The 20,766-nt window shown below is 43.8% G+C and overlaps 1 protein-coding gene across 1 annotated transcript in view; it reads right to left on the bottom strand.

The window, feature by feature from the left end:
- Window positions 1–20,766, bottom strand: part of OTOF (otoferlin) — a 126,846-nt gene that overhangs the window by 86,128 nt on the left and 19,952 nt on the right. Inside the window, exons 4-5 of the mRNA XM_078600533.1 lie at window positions 11,566–11,665; window positions 3,070–3,200 (exon numbers count right to left, since the gene is read on the bottom strand). Coding sequence (XP_078456659.1) covers window positions 3,070–3,200; window positions 11,566–11,665 — 231 coding nt within the window. The remainder of the gene's footprint in view (window positions 1–3,069; window positions 3,201–11,565; window positions 11,666–20,766) is intronic.

The raw sequence follows: 20,766 nt of genomic DNA, 5'->3' as shown, positions 1-20,766 counted from the left end.
GGCGAGTAGTCGAACAAAGACGGTTACCGCATCGCGCACTTTCAGATTTGCTTCTGCGGCCGTCTGGAACGCTCTTCCTTCTGATATTAGGACGCCACTGGAGGTATGCGCTTTTAAATATAGATTGAAAACGAATTTCTTCAAAACTGCTTTTTGTGCTTAGTTTGTTGTCCTTCCCCCAGACCTCCAATTAGCACGGTTGGCTACATACGGTACGAAAGAAGTTCAACATACATACATACATCACTCCTCATCCCTTCTTCTAGGCCATGGTATCAAAGCCCAAACCTACTCACAATGTAGGTCTCTGACTCGCATCTGTTCCCTGATACACGTGCTTCTTTCTGTCGCTCAGTGCTGATCTAAGCACGTGTCACCATAGTTCTGCCTGGTCTTTCAGGCTCGTTTCCATTTTAACGGTGATCTCTTCAGGGCATGTAAAATTGTTGTCCAATAGAGGAACAATGGTTTCTGCCGCAGTGGTGTACAATTTAATGGCTGTCTCATAAACAGAGATTAGCATCATTCCACATTACTTTGAGCGTAGATGTTTAAAAATAAAAGCGTTTTAATGACGGCTTACACTGTCCCAATAAGGACACCATGGGAATGCTTCCTCACAGCATTTAGTAGACAAAGCCTCACCGAGACTTGAGTCTTTTTGAAGAGGCTCCTGCATTTGGATGTTTAACCACTTTATTTTTTCGGAAATACGCATTAAGGAAAGTGGTTAAGGGGTGATGAGATGCAGAGATGATGCACATGTTGGCTGACCTCAATCTCAATATCTTAGATTGGCAGTGACCTCACGCCGGTGGGTTTCGCTGTGCCAACTCAATTGTGTTTACAATTGTTTCCACCGTTTTGACCACATGTTGTACTTTGTCTTGGAATGCATTTATACAAAGTTTGGACACTGTATTATTATAGGATATTGCATTTCATACAACATAACGCTAACTTGGTATCAAGTACATGTTATTGAAATCTCTTTGTCAATGAAGGTCTTCCCGCATATTTGAACCATGGACCCTATTTAACCATACTTCACCACTCTTGTCAGTGTGGGTGGGTGATGGGGGACCCAGACCCAGACTTAAACTATATAGTAGTGGTGCTTAAACTTTTAGTAAAAAACTAAAAATTACATTGCAATTATTTAGTTTCATTGTTGTCAAGTTATTAAGTGGTAATGAAATGTGTTTGATGCTAATTACCTGCAAATATAAATGAAATATGGTAATTTCACGATTATTTTAATCACGTGCTGTATGATGAATGTCCTTCAGATGTGTGAGTTGATTCACCAATGTAGTATAAACAAATACACAAAGGGAAGTCTCTTATCAGCAGTCAGGCTTGCACCAACATCGATTCAAGTAAGCCTGACTGCTGATGAGACAACTGTAGGTTTAAACCGGACCAGAGTTTGCATGTATTTGACTCAATGCTGCTGATATCATGCACACTCCCAGAAGGCAGTGCAGCTGATGGGTCACGTAAGAAATACCTTAACTTTTTAAGTGGAGAGACGGAAATATGAAGGAGACGTACCGCCTGCTTTATTTATGTTGTTATTTATATTCTCGACAACTGCACTCTTCTTTCCCACCGTACGTAGCCAACCGTGCTAATCAGAACTCTTTGGTTCCTTCGGTAAAGTAACGTAAGTAGAAAAAATAATAGATCACGACGTTTCGATCGCAACATAAGCAACCGTCATCAGGTGTGAAACAAACACAGGAGGACTGCTGACGTCAGATCGAAACGTCGTGATCTATTATTTTTTCTACCGATGTGACTTTACCGAAAGAACCAAAGAGTATGGATTCCTGCAGTCACGAAAGCTTAAAATCAAGATTGAACGTGCTAATCAGAGTTTCACTTTTAAACTCTAAGGGCACCTATTGAAATTGATATGATTGGGGGGTCAGCATGGAGTTGCCACCTTTCCCACAGGCCAACCCAATATATACACACACACGGTGCCTCTGTTAGCCTCCTCGGTCTGCCAACGCTGTGCAGACTTACTGTAATAAGGTTCAACGCTATCCCAGCACATCTCGGAACAAATCAATTCCCACCACCCGAACACTGGACGGGGCACACAGGGAACAGGCAGCAACCCTGAGTCAGCAGCATGGTAATGTCGTCTCCGCTGGGGTCGCGTTAGCCCCCCATAACCATGTACTCGTTTTAGGCTGAGTCGACCAGAGTTTCGGGCCACGTTCACATACCAAATTCCAATGATGTGTGCACTCCCACCCACTGTTGTCTGTCGTATGGCGATGTTGATGAAGCAACAGCTGTAATTTTACATTGAAGTTGTTGAGCCAGATTATTGCATCAAGAGTAGTGGAGTGTATCATCGCTGTGATAATCGGGCATTGAGTCGCTACACATTCCATGGTGTGCCATTCAAACCCTTCTCTCTATTATCGTAGTGAATGTGTATAAGCCACCACTCTATATACAATGTCGTATATATGGTGTGGGGGAGCGGTGGCAGTGGTTAGTGGATTGCACTATTGATGCGGTCACCTGAATTTTAAGCCTGGTCACATCCAATATCAGCAATGAGCCATATCTGAACCAGTTGTTGGTACCACATTTCACCAACCTGCATTGAGCAGTGTGGCCAAGTATGGTCAAACAACCTCGAAGACCGAAAGGCGTAGAACACCTTTCATCCAGCAGTGGATTGACAAAAGGGTCAAAACGACATATTTATTATGTGCAGTGCCACAATTCGCTAGAAGACGCAGGGGTTGCTGTGGTGGTGAGATGTTATCTACTATGCCTGGTAGGCAGAAGGTCGTGGGTTCGATCCCCACCGTGACGCCTGTATATTTGGAGTTTGTGTGGTCGTGTGGATTTTTCTCCGAGTCCTCCGGTTTTTCCCGTTTACAAGTATTTGACTACTATCCATTTCGACATGATGATAAGGCACTTCGTTGAGCTCTCATCTGTGATAGCCAAGGTCGCTTCTGAAAAAGGAGCGACGCATCTCAGTGGGGCCTTACCTGCTAAAATAAAAAAAAACGTTAGTTTAGTTGACGGAGTCCTCACCGCTTGCGGCCTGCGTTGTTGGCCGGGTTGGCGAGCAGCACCTCGTCCTCGAGGCCCCGGCTGTCGAACTGCAGGAGGTCTCCGTCGCTCCACGAGCCCTCCTGCATGCGCACCTCCACCGTCACGGCCGTCTGCGAGCGCATTGCACGGGGGCAGACAAAAAAAAATTAAGACTCGAAAACGCTCTCCAATGGGGCGAGGGACGTCGCCGCGGGCGTTGAACTGGTCAACGGCGCGGGACTTTTGGAAAAGCAGCGGTCGCCAATGCAATCTCCCGCGGGCGCGACAGTTGAGAAACACTGGGCTTGTTTCTTCAACTCCCCCACGCCACCGTCCTCTGTCTCCCGTCCAGTGTAAAATGGGTACACCACAGAAAAGTTGAGCGGCACGTCGCGTACGGTGGTGGTGTCAAGTGTGGATACTCACACCTCTTCCGAGACATCTGTTCAGCCTGGAAGAGTAGGCCAAAACACCGTCTAGAGGGGCTTTCCTGAGCTCCCTCCAGTGGAGTGCCTTTGGCCAGCAGTGGAGTGCACAAGTAAATTGCAGTACTGCACCTTTACCTTTTACCGACCAAACACGTACGGGTAGCCGGTCATGTTCCTGTTTGCCAGCCCCAGCCAGACATTCCACACTCCCATTGAAGGCGGTGCATTTATTAAAGCAAAGCGACGCTAATTTCCCTGGTGCAGTGTGCACACACCATTGATGCACATCCAATTCTCCGGGGGTTGGTGGATTGGGTGGATTGGATTGGGTGTTCGTGGATCCTTGGTTTCAGCAACATCAAAAGTGTAATCATGATATCATTCGTTTATGGTATGAATATAATTTCACATTCCTCATCATTAGTTTCACCATCATCATTATCATCATGAGCATAATCACCATTATTCCCATCACAGTAATCACGATCATAACCATAATTTCACCACTGTCGTATACATCGTTATCAGCAATTAACATCACCCGAATTATAATACTCATCTCTTATCCTTATCTGTCATCAGCATAATTCGCATTACCATAATTACCATTATCATTGTCGTAATCTTCAACATAATTTCCATCATAATTGCAGCACAAAGTCATCTTTGGGCTTAGGGCTTACAATCTCACACCGACTGCGGAAGGCAGAGCAGCTATTACACACTCACACACAACGAGTGTTGTGTGTGTGCAACAGACGTAGCCACTTATTGGCCGGCTCAGTCTGTCGGCACAGCCGCGCATGGCGATGTCAGCACGCTTGGTCCCGATCCCCATCAGCATTGCTTTCACTTACTGATTGGCTGCAAAGGTTTTTGTGCAGAATTGCATTCCATAATGAATCGAACCAAACAGCCCGTTCAAAATGCGTGGCGTAATCGCGTCTGTGGCATTTCTGGCCAATTCCGCAAATTCCGGGTGCAATTAAAACACTGTATGAATCAATCGGGGGCCCAAGTGTCTCAACCTTGCTGGAGGAAATTCCCAAAGAGACGGACCTGCATTATAAGCCATGGAAATATGACACGTTAAGTCAACCTATGGCGATGTGAGGAGGCAAATTTTTAATTACGAACTAAGATCCCTGCCATGATATTTATCAACAACAGCTAAACATTGATTTTGATACACAGCAAAGGCTGAACTGTCTCATCCATCCCATCACACCCGCTTCCTCATGCCATTGCTGTGATAATAACCACACTGGAAGGGTTGTGCTTAACATGCAATCACATTTCAGTTCCCAGTAATTGTGCTTGAACACGGGAAGAATATTACAGTTTCTTGTGCTAATTGTAATAAATATGTACGTGCGATTTGCATTTATTCACAATGTATTATCTCTAAATTCAAAATAATAAACCCAAAAGAAATATACACAAATGCATTAATTAGATATTTGCACCGAAAATAACGTTCCGCACGCATGCACTGCAGGTACAGTGCATATGAGGATTGGCATCCATTGGGAGGAAGGAAAAAATCCCTCAATTTTTGTAAACACTTAAAATAAAAAATGTCATTACACATGCCTCATCTTTGATCTCTGTCAGCGGGGAGTCCCGTTGCACTGTGGTTATAACTTGAGGGGGGGGAGGGGGCGGCGATGTATTAATAAAAAGTAATGCATATTTCAAAGGTCTGGTATGCTTTATGGGTTTCTCCCAGTGAGAGACTTAAGATGAGAAAGTTTATGACAAGGAGTTGACATTCTAACACAATTACTAATGAATTGAGGCATATTTTATATACACTTTTGAAATGTTAACTGTATTTAAGCCAAATGTGTTAGACGCGCCTAATGGCTTCCCGCAAATCACAATTTCATTTTTACCAGCGCGTTCTTTTTTATTGCGTAATAAAAATAAAACCTGACACCAAAATGGTAATGCTGATGTACATTATGGATATTTAACCGGACAATTTAGACACTAAGGAAAGGCAGCACAATTACAGAAATGAATTGTGCACGCAGCCGATTGTTAATATTCAGAGCTGCGGCTGGCGAAGAAAAGAGCAACGGTTTTTTTTACATCGAGACTATAATATCATATCTCAGCACGTGCTAGCTTAGTTTAGTTCTACGGAGCAAGCTGTGAATTGGTCACATCATAGTGCATTACAGAATGTGGACCATCAAATACTACGTGCAATTTGATCGGATCTCCGTTTAGGAAGTGAATTCTATTTACCCAGCGTTTCATTTATTGATGTCCTGCATTTAACCTGGTTGGAGGTCAATGAAGATTCATTCTCTCGATCGAGGGAGACCGAGGTTGCTGTAGGGAGTGAATATTTTTCACACAGACGAATTTCGCAAAGCATTTTTTGAAGCCGTTTATAAATGTGGTAGGAGTATTTGATTTGTGGCACTGCCACAGATTGACTTGTAGGAATGATAATTCCACAAGGTCTTTAATGTCCACATGAAGAGTGGATGGCACACTTTGGTAAACGTTGGTAAACTCATTGGAGAATTATAGGAAATGAGCATTGAACCCTACACAACCTGAACAAACACTGATAAACATCCAGTCAAGTATTTTTTTCATCAATCGCAAATGAGGCTCAAATAACCCGATGCCCAAAACAACCACTGCTGAGTATACATTAAGAGACTGTGGTGGCAGTGATGTGCACGTAGCATTAAACAATCATATATGGTTGACTCATCAGGACACAAAGACAGTTTGAGGTCTCACTTTAGAATGTAACATTCAAAAAAATGAACAACTCCAAGTTGAGTACCAATATCCCACCGAGAAATTCCGAGCATCCTTCACGTCCATCTATACTCGAGGGCCAGAAGCTGTTTTCATTCTGGCTTGTTTGCCAAAGTCCAGAATCTTGAGTGCCGAATGATTTACGTAATTATTTGCATAAATTTACGCCATTATTTGAATTGCGTAAGTTAAGTATTAAAATTGCAAAAGCTCAGATATAGTGTAATTCGACCCCCATAAAGGATTGGATACTTGCAATCACTCTTAGTTTCGGAGAAAAGTTACGAGTGGGTCAGAACCACTTGCAAGTCAAGTGTTGAAGTACAAAAGTAACTTGATAACTAATAATGATATAATTAATGGCAACATCATAATTAATAACAGATTAAATTTACATGAATAACATAAAAATACTGACCTCAGCCACACACACAGACTGAAGCGCACGGAGCGATGATGTCACGGCGGTCGTGTTAGCTGAGTCACTTCATTGTGGTCATGTGACATGGGGTTATTTTCCTGGCAGCCGATTGGCCAGCGCAGTGGCAGTGATCATGACCTCTCTAGCCACAGGCGCTCACGAATCTCAGCGTCCCGATCTCACATGGACATTCAACATTACGTCGCTTTATCAAATGCCATTTCGGATCTTGCTGCAATCGCAGCCTGAGGACTTTTTTTAACGACCTTTGTGGGTAGTCTGGCCCCAGCTCTTTAGACTCTGAGAGTAGCACGGACACTAACCTCAAACACCCACCACTCAATACTGACAGTGATGTTTCTACTATTCCAATGCTGAATAAGTCCATAAAAAACCCCACTTTGCATAACGTCGCTCACTACTCTCATTCTTTCTAGATTTGAAGCTTTCGTGACTGCAAGGAATCATCTTCTTAGGTTTTTTCGGTAAAGTCACGTAGGTAAAACATCAAAATGAATGAAAATAAAATAAAATAAAATCAAAAATCACGACGTTTCGGAGGCAACACAAGTCTCCGTCATCAGGTGGGACCGTCACAGCCAGATTAGCTGCATCAAGTGAGGCAATGATTAGCTGCATCAAGTGAGGCAATCATTGCCTCACTTGATGCAGCTAATCTGGCTGTGACGGTCCCACCTGATGACGGAGACTTGTGTTGCCTCCGAAACGTCGTGATTTTTTATTTTATTTTAATTTATTTTCATTCATTTTGATGTTTTACTCTCATTCTCACAGAGCCATTATGCACATTCTTCCGAACAATGGATGGCGTTTTTTGTTGTTGTTGGAAAACTTTAGAACATCTTCAACTTGCAATTAACTCAGGGGCCTTTGCCATGCATTCTGAGGGGGGCCATCTGTCGTGGCTCAGTCTGCGCAGAGGAATGAGCCAATTTTTGGGTGCAGCTCGGACATACGGCAAGGGACCCCGGGCCACGGAACCCACTTACCCACAATTCACGAGGAATGCCCTGGTGGACGCTCGCTTGAACCTCCTGGCATGGGCACTGCCGAGAGGGACTGTTGCCCATTCTAGCATTGGCAGAATGGAACCGATTGCCGTGGAACCAATCCAACCGATTGGCATTATGGTTTTTATGTATATATATATTTTTTTGATTATGGTTGTTGTGAACAGGTGCCATGCCACAAAATGCTAGTAAAAAAACAACACTACCAAAGTTTATAAACATTTGGCTGCTATAAATGTCCACGTGATTCATTTGAGCTATCATTTGTAGCCAGGTCGCTTCTAAAAACATAGCTATATACAGCAGCTTAGTGGGCCTTACCTGGTAAAAAAAGATAGGAAAATAGTAATAGATGAGAGTTATTACATTTCTTGCATCGAGCAAGGTTTATAAGAACTTGGGAAAAAGAGGCGATGGGAGGTGAATTCCAAAGTGGAGCAGTGCAAAGAAAGAAGCAGAAAGAGGAGCGAGGTGACCTGATGTGTGAGGAGGTGTTCAGATGAGCTCCGCAATAGATGGCCGCGAGTCCACATTCAATTATAAGGAAAACGTTGCCCATAATCATCATCCCTCCTCGGTTGATAAAATGAGTAGTGTATGCGCATGTGGGAGCCCGATTGGTTGGCTCGGTCTGTGGTTGGGGATTGCACTCATCATTATATGTCGTAACACAGTCTGGCCAAATAATTTTGCACAACCTAACCAGGGATCGACCGTTGGTTGTTTCGCGAACTTCCACTCGGACCATTACCAGGGGGCCATGATGGTGCCAGAATAGGGAATTAATTACCCTGGAAGAAAGTTACCATTTTCCGGACCTGTTCGTGATACACAAATCTCCTCTGTGCAAATAACTCATTGTGTTTCCTGGGTTTTCTACTTTCTCGAGCCTATCCATTAGAGATCCGCATGCGCACATTTTTTTTGGTTTGAAATTGGATTGGAAGTGTTTTATTTTATTTACATATATTTATAACAAATAATAGCATTGGGTCGCATCCTGATGGGCCACCTGAACCATGTTTAATAACCAAACCCAAAAAAACTATTTCAAATATAACTTTCAACACTAAATATTGTTTGGAGTAAACTAAATAATACATAGCCTGTGGATTGTCACACATAGTGTAGTTGTCTCTACTATCTGCTATAATGCAATGGGTTATATTCCTCCAATTAAGTTTAAAAATTCATTATATAATTGTTATAAAGTAGAGTAACGCACATTAATTGTGGACAAAAAAGTTGTAAATAAATATTCCATACACAGGTATAAATACATGTCAAAGCCGAAATAAAACCCAGGGCCATCACCCCACTCACAACCACCATCACCACCACTGCCGGCCACAGATTAACCTACTACTGGATGGAGACCTCCCCAAGTTACCATCATCTCTCACAATCCTGCGATGCGATAATCTGCCTATCACCTGCACACGAGTTGACTTCATCGCTCCATCTCCTCAGTGGACGTGACTCTTGGGAGCATCTCCTTACTTGGCTGTCACTCTAGGAGGCTTCTAACGCATGGCAGCAGCACTGCCTGACTGACGCGATTACTATTCGCCTCCTCTGGTTCACTGAGACACAAATCCTGTTTCGTAGGTTGGATTTATTAGGTTTTATTTACTAATTAACAGAAAAGCACCTATTTCACTTTCCTGTTTATATTTAGGTCATATAATGTTGCATAATATGTTCTTATGGTTCAATTTGAACCAGCAGATCTGATCTCATTTTATATTTCTTGAAGAACGAGTGATCACGACAGAAGGTAGGGGTTGACGCGGAAGGAGTGGACGGGTAAAGGGGAGGGAAGAGGAAGGGAATGGGCAATAGAGAAGAGGTGAACTTTAAGAGAAATGGCCAACACATTTCGACAAAATATGATTGGACCTGACGTGATTATGTCTCAATGGGCCATAACGTGCATGCCTACTTGCTGCACTGTGTTCAGCACGGAAATTAACCCAAGTAGATGGCAAAATACATCCCCGACCAACACAGATCCTTAGGCAAAAACCATCGTGACATCTCTCTTTTAACTCTGCACAAGCTATAGTCCAATCATAAGTGTTCGAAAGCAATGGGCTTATACATTGCCTGTGTTAGTCCCCAAGCCACCGTGGGTGCGGGGCGCCCGTGGTAACAGCCTGGAGGTGGCGGTGTCCGATGGGGACAGCACGCAGGGAGCCAGGGCACCCGAGGACAAAGCAAGTGCAGCCAGCCCAGGGGAGTAGGGGTCACAGAGGTCAGCAGGGGAGGGGCGACGGCACCGGAGAACTCGAGGGGTGGAGACAAAGTTGGGCAGGCCAGAGTGGAGCTGGTAGCAGTTGCCATGGCAACACATCATGATGGACAGGCAGCGGAGAGGTGGACACTGAAAGGCCCGGGGGAGGGGGGTGGTCTATGGCCCGAGGGGCCCAATGGGGATAAAGATACGGGAGGGCGAATATCAGGTGTGATCACGGGGCAGGAGCTAAGGTAAGAGCGTAACATCAGAAGGGACCAAAGGGGAGGGTGGTCTCGAAGGAGCGATGACTGCGGTGGAGTGAGGGGGAGTGCCAGTGCAGAGAGGAGGTGAACGAGTGGCGCGATAGGTTGATCGGCGCGGGAGATTCGAGTCGCCGAGTGTCAGGTGGACGTGGAGAGGAATAGTGGCAGAGATTGCAAAGGGCCTAGAGGCGAGCTGGAAGAAGTGTAACGGATGTATATGTTGAGAGTTTAAATTTTACCAGATAAGGCCCACTGAGCTATATAGCTCTATTTTTAGAAGCACCCTGGCCACAAATGATGGCCCAATGAAGTAGCTTATAATGTGGAAATTTATAGCAGTCGAATACTCTAAACGCGTTATGTTGTTTCTAAATGTGGAGGGGAAAAACCAGAGGACCCGGAGACCAGAGGGAGAACATGCCAACTCCAAATATATAGGCGTCAGGGTCGAGATCGAACCCATGACCTCCTGAATACCAGGAAAGATAGTTAACATCTCGCCACTGTGAAGTTTGAAGCTGGTTTCGTGAGCCTTCGAGATAGACGGCACCACGAGACTTGGTAATCTTTACGTGTTTCATCTGCAGAAAAATGTATCTCTTGAGGTCAAAAGAGCATCGAGGACCCAGAGAGGCAGCAGGAGAGAGAGTGGCATTTTCTCCCAAGAATTAGTTTCATTTGTAGATTACTGCATGTTAATAAAGTCTGATTTTGGTCAAATTCAGTGTAAACGTACACAACTGAAGAACGTGACATATTTGTAACATTTTAAGAATAATTATCTATCAATGATCCCATCCTAAAACTCCAAATGTCTGTGTTACTGAGGAACAATGTAAGACGCATCCTGCTATGCACAGCCATATATCCAACAGCAAATCACAGCATCTCTCAAAACCGTTGCTGAGGTGAAAGTTCCAGACCTCAGGTGTGATCATGCTAAAACATACACAGGTGTATCTATCTTTTGAGAACACTGCGATGGATTAAACTAAACTATTTTATTTTTACCAGGTAAGGCCCACTGAGATATATAGCTATTTTTCAGAAGCAATTTGGCCATCACAAATTATAGCTCAACAATTTGGCTTATCGCGTGGACATTTATAGCAACGAAATATTCTAAACTCGTCATGTTGATTTTAAATGTGGAGGAAAAAGCCGGAGGACCTGGAGAAAAATCCACGCTACCACGGAGAGGACATTCAAACTCCAAATATACAGGCGTCAGGGTTGGGATCGAGCACACAATATCCTGTATACCAGGCGAGGAAGTTAACATCTCGCCACCGCTTGCCTGGTCATGGCAAGCATCTGTGAGAAAAAAAAGTACCTTGGTGGGTGTGTTGTTGTCGTCAAGAAGTGTGTCCGTGATCTCCAGCACGCCATCTTCCACCACTTGCTGAAGAACCATGCAGAAAGTGCCCAGAAGCCTGGAAAAAACAGCAACGCCATAGCTACAGTTTGAGCCAATTGTGGAGTTGGCCAGTGGCGCGGTGGTCTGCCCACTGCGCTACGAACCTGACGACCCGAGTGTAAATCCCGGTCAAGGTTCACATCATCGGCGAACGACATCTCAATCGGTCCAGGCTCCACCTTCACAATCCTTGCATGATGATTCACACTCCCCAGCACGTGACACACGCATCACAGGGAGATCTCCCAACAGGAGGCAGATATCTCTACATTACGCGTGGCATGCTTTCTTGTTTGTTGATGGTGAAGCGTTGAATGCGCATAGTACAGTGTTGATGCATTTAGGTTGTCTCTGTGACTATATTTTATAAACAGTAGTGTATTTTCCATAATAACGTTTTTTGGGGGTTAATCGCATGAATATAAATGTCTCGTCAAACCCGCCACCACCCAACCCAGCAAATTAGTAAGGTTTGTCACGTAAACAAAATATGCCAATTAGTTACTACTTCAGCACACCGGTGTGTTGGAGAGTAAACCCACAACATAAAAAAATTGAGCACTGTGACGGTTCGCTGGTGATTACAACAACCAGCTTCATCATGCGATTTGCCGGAATTGTGACGAAGTCTTCCTGTTTCGGTCTTGAATAGAGTGAAGGTGATGCAAATGTAATGTTGTAAATGTTGTGAGTTTACTCTCCAACACACCGGTGTGCTGAACTAGTAACGAATTGGCACGTTTTGTTGAAGTGACAAACCTTACTAATTAGCTGTAATTTACGCAACCTAACCAAAAAAACCTTTATTATGGATAATATTGGTTGCGAAAGCCTATGTGTTAAGGAGTGTATTTTCACCAAAACCGTTGTGGAGGTCCCAAATGTTCTTCCTGTATAGCTTACTTGAAATGATCAAACTCAGCCCAAAATTACTATAGAATTATAAAAATAAAATCTAAGAGTGCTATTAATAGCTGGTGCAATATTGGCTGCTCCTTCCTCCAAAGATGTGGAAAGTCTTTTCAGCTCCGACATTGTGGGATATTCCATGTGGGACCCCTACACTGAGACTATGGACTGACCTCATAGTAAGACTTTGCACCTCATAGTGATACTATAGACCACACAAAAATACTATATAACCCATAGAGAAACTATGGACCTCATAGCAAGACCTCACAGTGAGGCTATAGACCTCACAGTGAAACCAATGGACCTTAGAGCAAGATTAAGGACCACACAGCGAGACAATGGACTTCACGGTAAGACTGTGGACATTACAGCGAGACTATAGACCTCACCAATGAGATAATGGGCTTTACAGAAAGAACATGGACCTCATAGCCAGATTACGGACCTCACAGTGAGATAATGGGCCTCACATCAAGACGATGGATCTCACAGTAAAAATATGGACCTTATAGCAGGTCTATGGACAGCGAGACCATGCACTTCACAGCGTGGCTCAACCTCACAGCGTTACTATGGACCTCACAGTGAGACGGTGGACTTCACAGTGAGATGGTGGACCTCACAGTCAAAATCAGAAGCCATTTGTTGGGGTAAGGAGGCCGCCCGACTGCACCGTGAGGTCGCAGGTGAGCGAGTTTCTGGCAGCAGCAAACAACGAAACGCTTTGCTTATTGTCCACGGCCAATCACACGGGCGGATTCGGCCCCGGCATCGTTATGCTGTCCGCATGAGCGCTAGATCTGCCCTTCCACATTAGCTGCTGGCAGCTAATTCACCAAAGTGTATCAAGTGTCTCTGGCAGCTACATTCGGTGAATTCGGTGGTCTGCAGGCTGTTGTCAGCTGTAGCCAGGACAACTCGTATTCGGTGATATCTCTAAGCAGAGATACGGGTCTTGCTCTATACGCACCAGGTTGTTTACCAGCATCCAGTCAGAGAGTGTCTTTTGCACTGCCTTTCTGTGACCAATAAGGTAAAGGTGAAATAATTAATTGTTGTAAAAGCATCACTGCTAGTGGAAAGGGCCTCCACGAGATGCAGCTCTGTAGAACTGGCTCCCTTCCATGCTGGCCAGACGTCTCCGAAGAAGTATGAATAGGTACACTTGACCCCGCCACACGTGACCTGCTAAATGACCATGGTGTACCCATTTATAATGCTGGGTAGACAAACGTAGGGGGGATTTAAGACATTTTGCCCATTGTTTCAACAGCAGCGGTGGGAAATTGAACCGGCGACCTCTGAATTACAAGTCCGGAATGCTAACCATTACTCCAGCGCAATATCCATGTCCAATATTTACCTTTATTTCCACGCTGCTCGATCGCACTAAGCTTTTCTGAGAAAAGGCTTCTAACGCCACTGGGCGTACCACTATTGTTAGGCATTCCTCCTGCGGACTGAGTGTTCACAAGCTGTTGAGCGAAGACAAACCTGCACAAGACGTTCAATACGAGTCGAGCAGAATGGAATTGTTTAATACCCCGTAGACCGGTAATGAACTGCAAACCCTAAGTGTGTCGGACCCAACGCATTTTCTACACGATTTTAAACCACTCAGGCCAGCCTGTTCGGGAAACTCTTGTATATTTTATAATTAAATATAGGGAACTTCCCCAGAGAAACATTTGCTGCGGTAAAACATGAAACAACACGTAGCCGAGAAAGTGTTCTCATAAAAAATGTATGGTTGTGCTGTGCGCACATTTAAGAGTAATTTTGGTGAGCTATATCTCATACTCTTAGCTATACCTCGCTCTGCGATTTACTTATTTTCCCATAAAGAAACAGGTCACAGCTACTAAAGTCAATCGGTTCAAGTCACACGTTAAAAGCTATTTATTTGACCAGGTAAGGCCACAATGAGCATATATGTCTTTCCGAAGCGACCTGGCCATCACAAATGATAGCTCAACGAAGTGGGTTATCACGTGGAAATTTATCGGAGCCAAATACCCTAAACGCACGTTGATTAAAAATTTAGAGGGAAAAATTGGAGGACCCAGAGAAAAATCCGCGCGAAAACGGGGAGAACATGTAAACTCCAAATATACCAGACAGGGTAGTTAACATCTTCCGACTGTGGCACCCCACATTAATCAGGTGTACACATGAAGCAATCGTGGATAGCAACAATGGTTTTAACTTTTGACACTGTAACAAATGAGCACACCAGTGAGACTGCTTACCATTTAATACAATAAAAAAACATCATTATTTCTATCGGTTAACAGCGTGCCACGCGTTATTGCCTCTGTGCAGTATTCGTAGTGATTGTTGTCACATCTAAAAATCACCGAGAGACAATGTCCCTCCCCTCTTTCTCGGCGGTGCCACCCAAGGCAGCGCTTCTCACCTGCTCTGCACCAAGGGATTCCCCCTTCTCACAGCTGCTATTTAAACGCTCGCTCTTCGCCGTGTCGTATTGTATGTGCTGTTGTGTGAATCATAATTTGCCTTTGCAGAATAAATGTCACTTTTCAAACCTGCTGCAAGCTCTCCGGCCTTTCACAAGCTCCTTATTGGGCCATCAAAGCCACAAAGCAACGTTCCAGCAAATATTTTATGATTTAACCTTTTTATGAATGAATTTGCCGAGTAAAACCTTGTGATTAATTATTGAAAGGCTTAGCTGGTACTCGACAGCTGTTAGGCAGCAATGTTAAATACCTCGCCTGGTACACAGGTCGTGTGTTCAATCCCATCCCTGATGATTGCATATGTGAAGTTTGCATGTTCTCCCCGTGGTCGCGTGGATTTTTCTTCGAGTCCTCCGGTTTTCCTCTCCACATTTAGAAATATGCGTTTAGAGCACTTGTCTGCTATAAATTTGCACGTGATGAGCCACTTCGTTGAGCTATCGTTTGTGGCCAGGTCGCTTCTGAAAAATAGCTCAGTGGGCTTTACCTGGTACAATAAAAAAAATAGTTTAAATCGTATAAACTTTAAATCCCCCAGGAGAATCCTATTCATTTGTATGGAGATGTGACGCCTTTATGGCATCACCGTAAATCACAGGAAGGGCTCGGTCGATAGCTTCCCTGGGATTTATTCAACCAAAGTATTTTCAAGACCAGTGAAAGAAACAAAGTGTAATTGGTTAACCGAACATCGTGCGAGCGTGCCACTTCAGGCGACTACTATCGCGAGTGAATAAATACACATAAACGCCGACTCCACTCACTCACGTCTCTCCTGCTCCGTGCCGCTGTACACTTTTCCAGCCACCACCACGCGGTACACACGCTTCATCAGAGCCGCCACGTGGCTGGCCCTTCCGTCCGCCTCATGCTCCCATTTTACCCCTTCTCCTCCCGAACGCCACCAGCTCACCATCAACACACCTTTCCCCTTCGTCCAATTGGGCATTCCCTCCTCACCCCAACTTACAAACTCCCCTTGCCATCCTGTCAATCTCCCGTGTCCCAGTGTTAGCTCCAGCTAACACTGGGACACGGGAGACTGGTACCCGCCAAAATATTCCTTTTCTCCACCCTTGGCACATCCCGGTCCTCATTTAGTCACCTCCTTATGCCACTCCTCTATTGTCCAGAAATGCCTCCCGTTACCACGAACAACATGGCCATGGGCCCTGGTGTTCACCTCATCTACAAGGTTCGTTATAGAGACACAGGGGTTCGTCACTAAAATATTTTAAATGCATGTTTCTTAATGTGGAGGGAAAACCTGGAGGACCCGGAGAAAAATCCACGCGACCACGGGGAGAACATGCAAACTCCAAATATACAGTTGTCAGGGTTGGGACTGAACCCACGACCTTCTGTATACCAGGCGAAGTAGTTAACATCTCCTCACCACCGTGTTGCTCATATGGGCAGAATTTCAAATGAAACATTTCACGCATTTTAAAGATGCGGGTGATAATTCGTGTCTTCACGAAGTGACTTGTCAACCAATTAGGGTCGTGATTTAAATATATAAATGAAGCTGCCCGTCATAGAGAAATGTTCGTCAAAAAAACTGCAGTGTCTGACGCACTAAGACAAATCCACTCTTTTAATCCACTTTGGGATGGTGATGGTGCATTGATTTTTTTATGCAAGTGTCAAACCATTCACTTATTCCATGAGTTCAAATTATATATAACATTTTCTTCGAAAGGATTTTTATTTTATTTTTCCACGTAAGACCCACTGAGCTATATATATCTCTTTATCAGAAGCGACCTAGCCACAAAAAATATCTCAACGAAGTGGGTTATTTTGGGGGAAATTTATAGCAGCCAAAAACTCTAAACGCATGTTTCTAAATGTGGAGGGAAAAGCCGGAGAACCCAGAGAAAAATCCATGCTACCATGAGAATAACATGCAAACTCCAAATATACAGGAGGCGTCAGAGTCAGGGTTGAACCCATGACTTCCTGCATACCAGGCGAGGTAGTTAACATCTTGCCACCGGGGTGCCCCAAATTACCTTCAAAATGACATGTCATATGTATTATTCAGGATAATTGTGATTTTCTATTTAACTGAGGTTGCCTAATTTGTGGAAGTGCTGGGCTGTTTTCCTGCTGATATGATGCGGAATAAATAGTTGCCGCACCACCATGAACTGCGCTCTGGAGTTTCTCTGTTGGGTCTATCTTTAGTCACCAGAACGCACTCAATTTCATGCTTTTCCCAATGGAGGTTTCTGCCATGTGGCGACTGTCCAATTTTAAGGCAATAGGAGCTGGCCTTTAGCAAATTAAGGGGGGAAAAGTAAAGTTTATTTGATGTTTTTCTTCCCCACAAACGTTCCACGCAAGGCTAAATCCATCCTGTAAAAAAAGCGTTACTTATTTTAGGTCGTCTCCTTCATGTAGCTGATGCTGATGCAGAGCAACAACTATACTTTTGACACTGAAGTGTTTGAGTCAGATAATTGCGTCAGGCTTAGCAGAGTGCATCGCTGTGCTTGCCTCCTTTGTATTTGTGAATTGGGCGTTGCGTCGTCATGCGTTCCACGGTCTGTTCCGGGTGACCACAGTCGCACACCCGAGAGATTTAACATTTCCATTTGTGCATCAAGTATACAGGTCTGTCCTGATTTCTATGGATGCAGTTCGGGTTGCCCATGAGCTTCACGGAAAATCGACGCTTATGGGCAACCTATTTTAGGTGACTGCTTCAGATTCAAACTCGGGACCTCTGTTATGCTGCCTCACTGCCGACATGAGTATTAGGCCTCGCAGTTGCCCAGCCACTTTTAACGAAGTACAATCGAACAATATCAAACACATGTCTTGGTGATTGTCTATGTGCTATGAAGAAGAACCATCACAAGAAACATCACATACCGTTCACATTTTTCCTTTTTTAGCAGTATTATTGATTAATATGTTGAATCTAATAATCGTGTTTTTCTTCCTGAAGCTTATAGAGCAGTCGTCCTACAACTAAGCCATAAGCTAAAACTAAACTTTTTTTTTCCAGGTAAGGCCCATTGAGCTTTATAGCTCTTTTTCAGAAGCGATCTGGCAACAAATGATATCTCAACAAAGTGGCTTATCACGTAGAAATGTATTGCAGCCAAATACTCTAAATGCATGCTTCTAAATGTGGAGGGAAAAACTGGAGGACTCGAAGAAAAATCCACGCATCCATGGGGGAGAACATGCAAATTCCAAATATACAAGCGTCAGGGTCGGAATCAAACCAACGACCTCCTGTATACCAGGCAAGGTAGTGAACATCTCGCCACCGTGGCCACCGTGCTTTCTTGATCTCATAATTAAGGCTTCTCCAATTAATTTAATTGGTATTAATTGTAGAAATTAAAAGCTGCGGTAATTTTTTAAAAAGAAGGTTATGTTAAACAATATGAGCAGACCTACACTTATTACTATATATCTTCATTCAGTCACTTATCGTCGCATCAATATATTTTTCCTAGTATATAATTAGTACATGAATTATGAATGCACCAGGTGTAATGTCATACATTTAACACACAAATACCAACCTATTGATTAAACACAATGCTTCTATAGGCAGTACAGAAAGTAAGTTATTTTTTTTATATTCTGTGCTTACTAAGAATGTTCTCCATTTGGATGTGCAATTTGTGGAAGTTTTCTTTGCCGTGAAATGGTAACACAAAACAAGACAGCCGTGTAGAATGGTTCCAAGGAAAGCGTATAAACCATTAATATAATTTCAGGCTCCATAAAATGTCATCAATAATTATTGAGCACGCTAACATCATCTCAAGCCATTACAATCTCAACTCCCTACCCCTGGGCTTACATAAAATGAACACACGAACGGGGGAGGCAATTGCTGGGCCACGTTAAGCGGGGCACATCTGTAATCCAGCACTTGGGAGGCAAGAGTTGGTTCACCATCTGATATTTGTTCCATCTCTTTTGGCCGTGAGGTAGCCAGGGGATGGCAGCACAGTTAACGTCCTCTTATACCGATCTGTATGGACTTTTAATGATTATACAGTCGTATAAATGGGTATTATCTTGGCACTAATTTCCTCCCACGCATACTCCTTACTATAGAACTAACCAAATGTCCCAATGTGGGATTCTCTATGGCTTCCGGGAGGGCTCGCACTAACGTGCTTACGTCATCATACGTAAGCACGTTTCAGTCAACAATTGTATTTGTCGCCATCTCGTAGAATCTTTAATAAAAGAAACTTGAGTGGATTGTATTAATAGTGAGTATAGAAACAAACAAGATGTATTATAAGAGTCACTTTATTTTTCATTAATATTAAAGAAGTGAAGTTGCCTTTACATGCTTAAGCTGTTAATTTATCCATTGCATGGGTGGACCTTATCCTTATCAATCATCCAGACATTTGCCCCCCCCTGAGACATTTTGCAGGAGCCGCCACTGGACTTGAATAACACATCGAGCAAGGGTCTCCCTGGTTCATTCATGAAATCGAGCCCTCCACTTAGGGAATTTTCTCAACTGGGTCAAGGCTGTTGAGGAAGATGACCAGTGACTGGACTTTCCACTCTATTAGGTTAAATGGGGGTTATGAAAATCTGCAGGATCACTTAGACGCCAGGAGATGGCGACAGGTCAGCATGCTTATTATGCCTTTGGTTGGGTCGATAATTGCATTTAAGTCAATCCCTTTCAATTCTCAACTGGATTGTAATGTACCTCACGATGCTGTTTGTAAGCACATCAATTACAATTAATTTTACTTGTCTCTTCAGAATTGCCCTTAACATCGTTTCCCTGCATCTTTTATTTGCTTCTGCGGTTAGGGAAACGGTAAGTTGGACGGAGCCAGCCATTTCCCATGACAACAACTGCAAAAATAAAAATCGAGATAAAAAAAGGCCTCGCGTGTGTATTTATTCACCGAATTATTATTTTTCCGGGCGCCTCATAGCAATGAGAGAATGCCAAGCAGAAGGCGTCGTCTCTTAATTGTCACGTGCAAAAAAAAGGTCGCTCCACCAAACCACGTGCCGGCACGTCGCTCGCTCGCACGCGCGCGCAGCCGCTGCGTCAGGTTGGAGCCGATCCAGTGGCAGCTGCGACCTCACCGTGCCCTTTATGTTGCGGTGATGTGCTGTTAGGCGCAGATGCAACCACGCTGGTGGTTATTATTATTATTAATATTGACATTACATTAGTGGTGTGCTTAATTCCCATTGTTATTCCTCTCTCTTCTGAGACACGGCGTTTGTTGTTTAGTGTCACCGTCCGCGTGCATTGTTGTCCCGGGGTTAATTGAACCGATTCGGTGTTTACTGACGAAAACACCCGCACTGATGGACACATTGCTATTATTGCTGCTTTGTGACGAGTGGACTGTCACGTGGATTCGGGCACTTATTTGAAGGGTGACGGATTTCCAAAAATGATCCGTCATCACTGTCGTCCATCCTATCCTATTCCATCCATAGCGCGCATGTCGAACGGTAACTGTTGCAAATGTAAAGAAGAAAGGATAAAGGCAAAGTAATGTTATCGAGTTGAGCAGCTTATAAGGTCCTTATTCCTGACTTAGCATGTAAGGTGCAATAAAGTGCTGATTAAAAAAAAATCACAAATATGTAAAATAGACGAGTATTAAATATAACTTCAATTTAAATAATAGAGCCTTGGGAGAATAAAAAAAAATCTGATTATACAGTCTCTGCATGTGCTGATGGCTGAGATAAAATG

The sequence above is a fragment of the Lampetra planeri genome, chromosome 14 (assembly GCF_965212315.1).
Source record: "Lampetra planeri chromosome 14, kcLamPlan1.2.h2, whole genome shotgun sequence".
NCBI classification, from domain to species: domain Eukaryota; kingdom Metazoa; phylum Chordata; class Hyperoartia; order Petromyzontiformes; family Petromyzontidae; genus Lampetra; species Lampetra planeri.
Note: the sequence above shows the minus strand (reverse complement) of the source record. Positions and strands in the feature narration are given on the sequence as shown.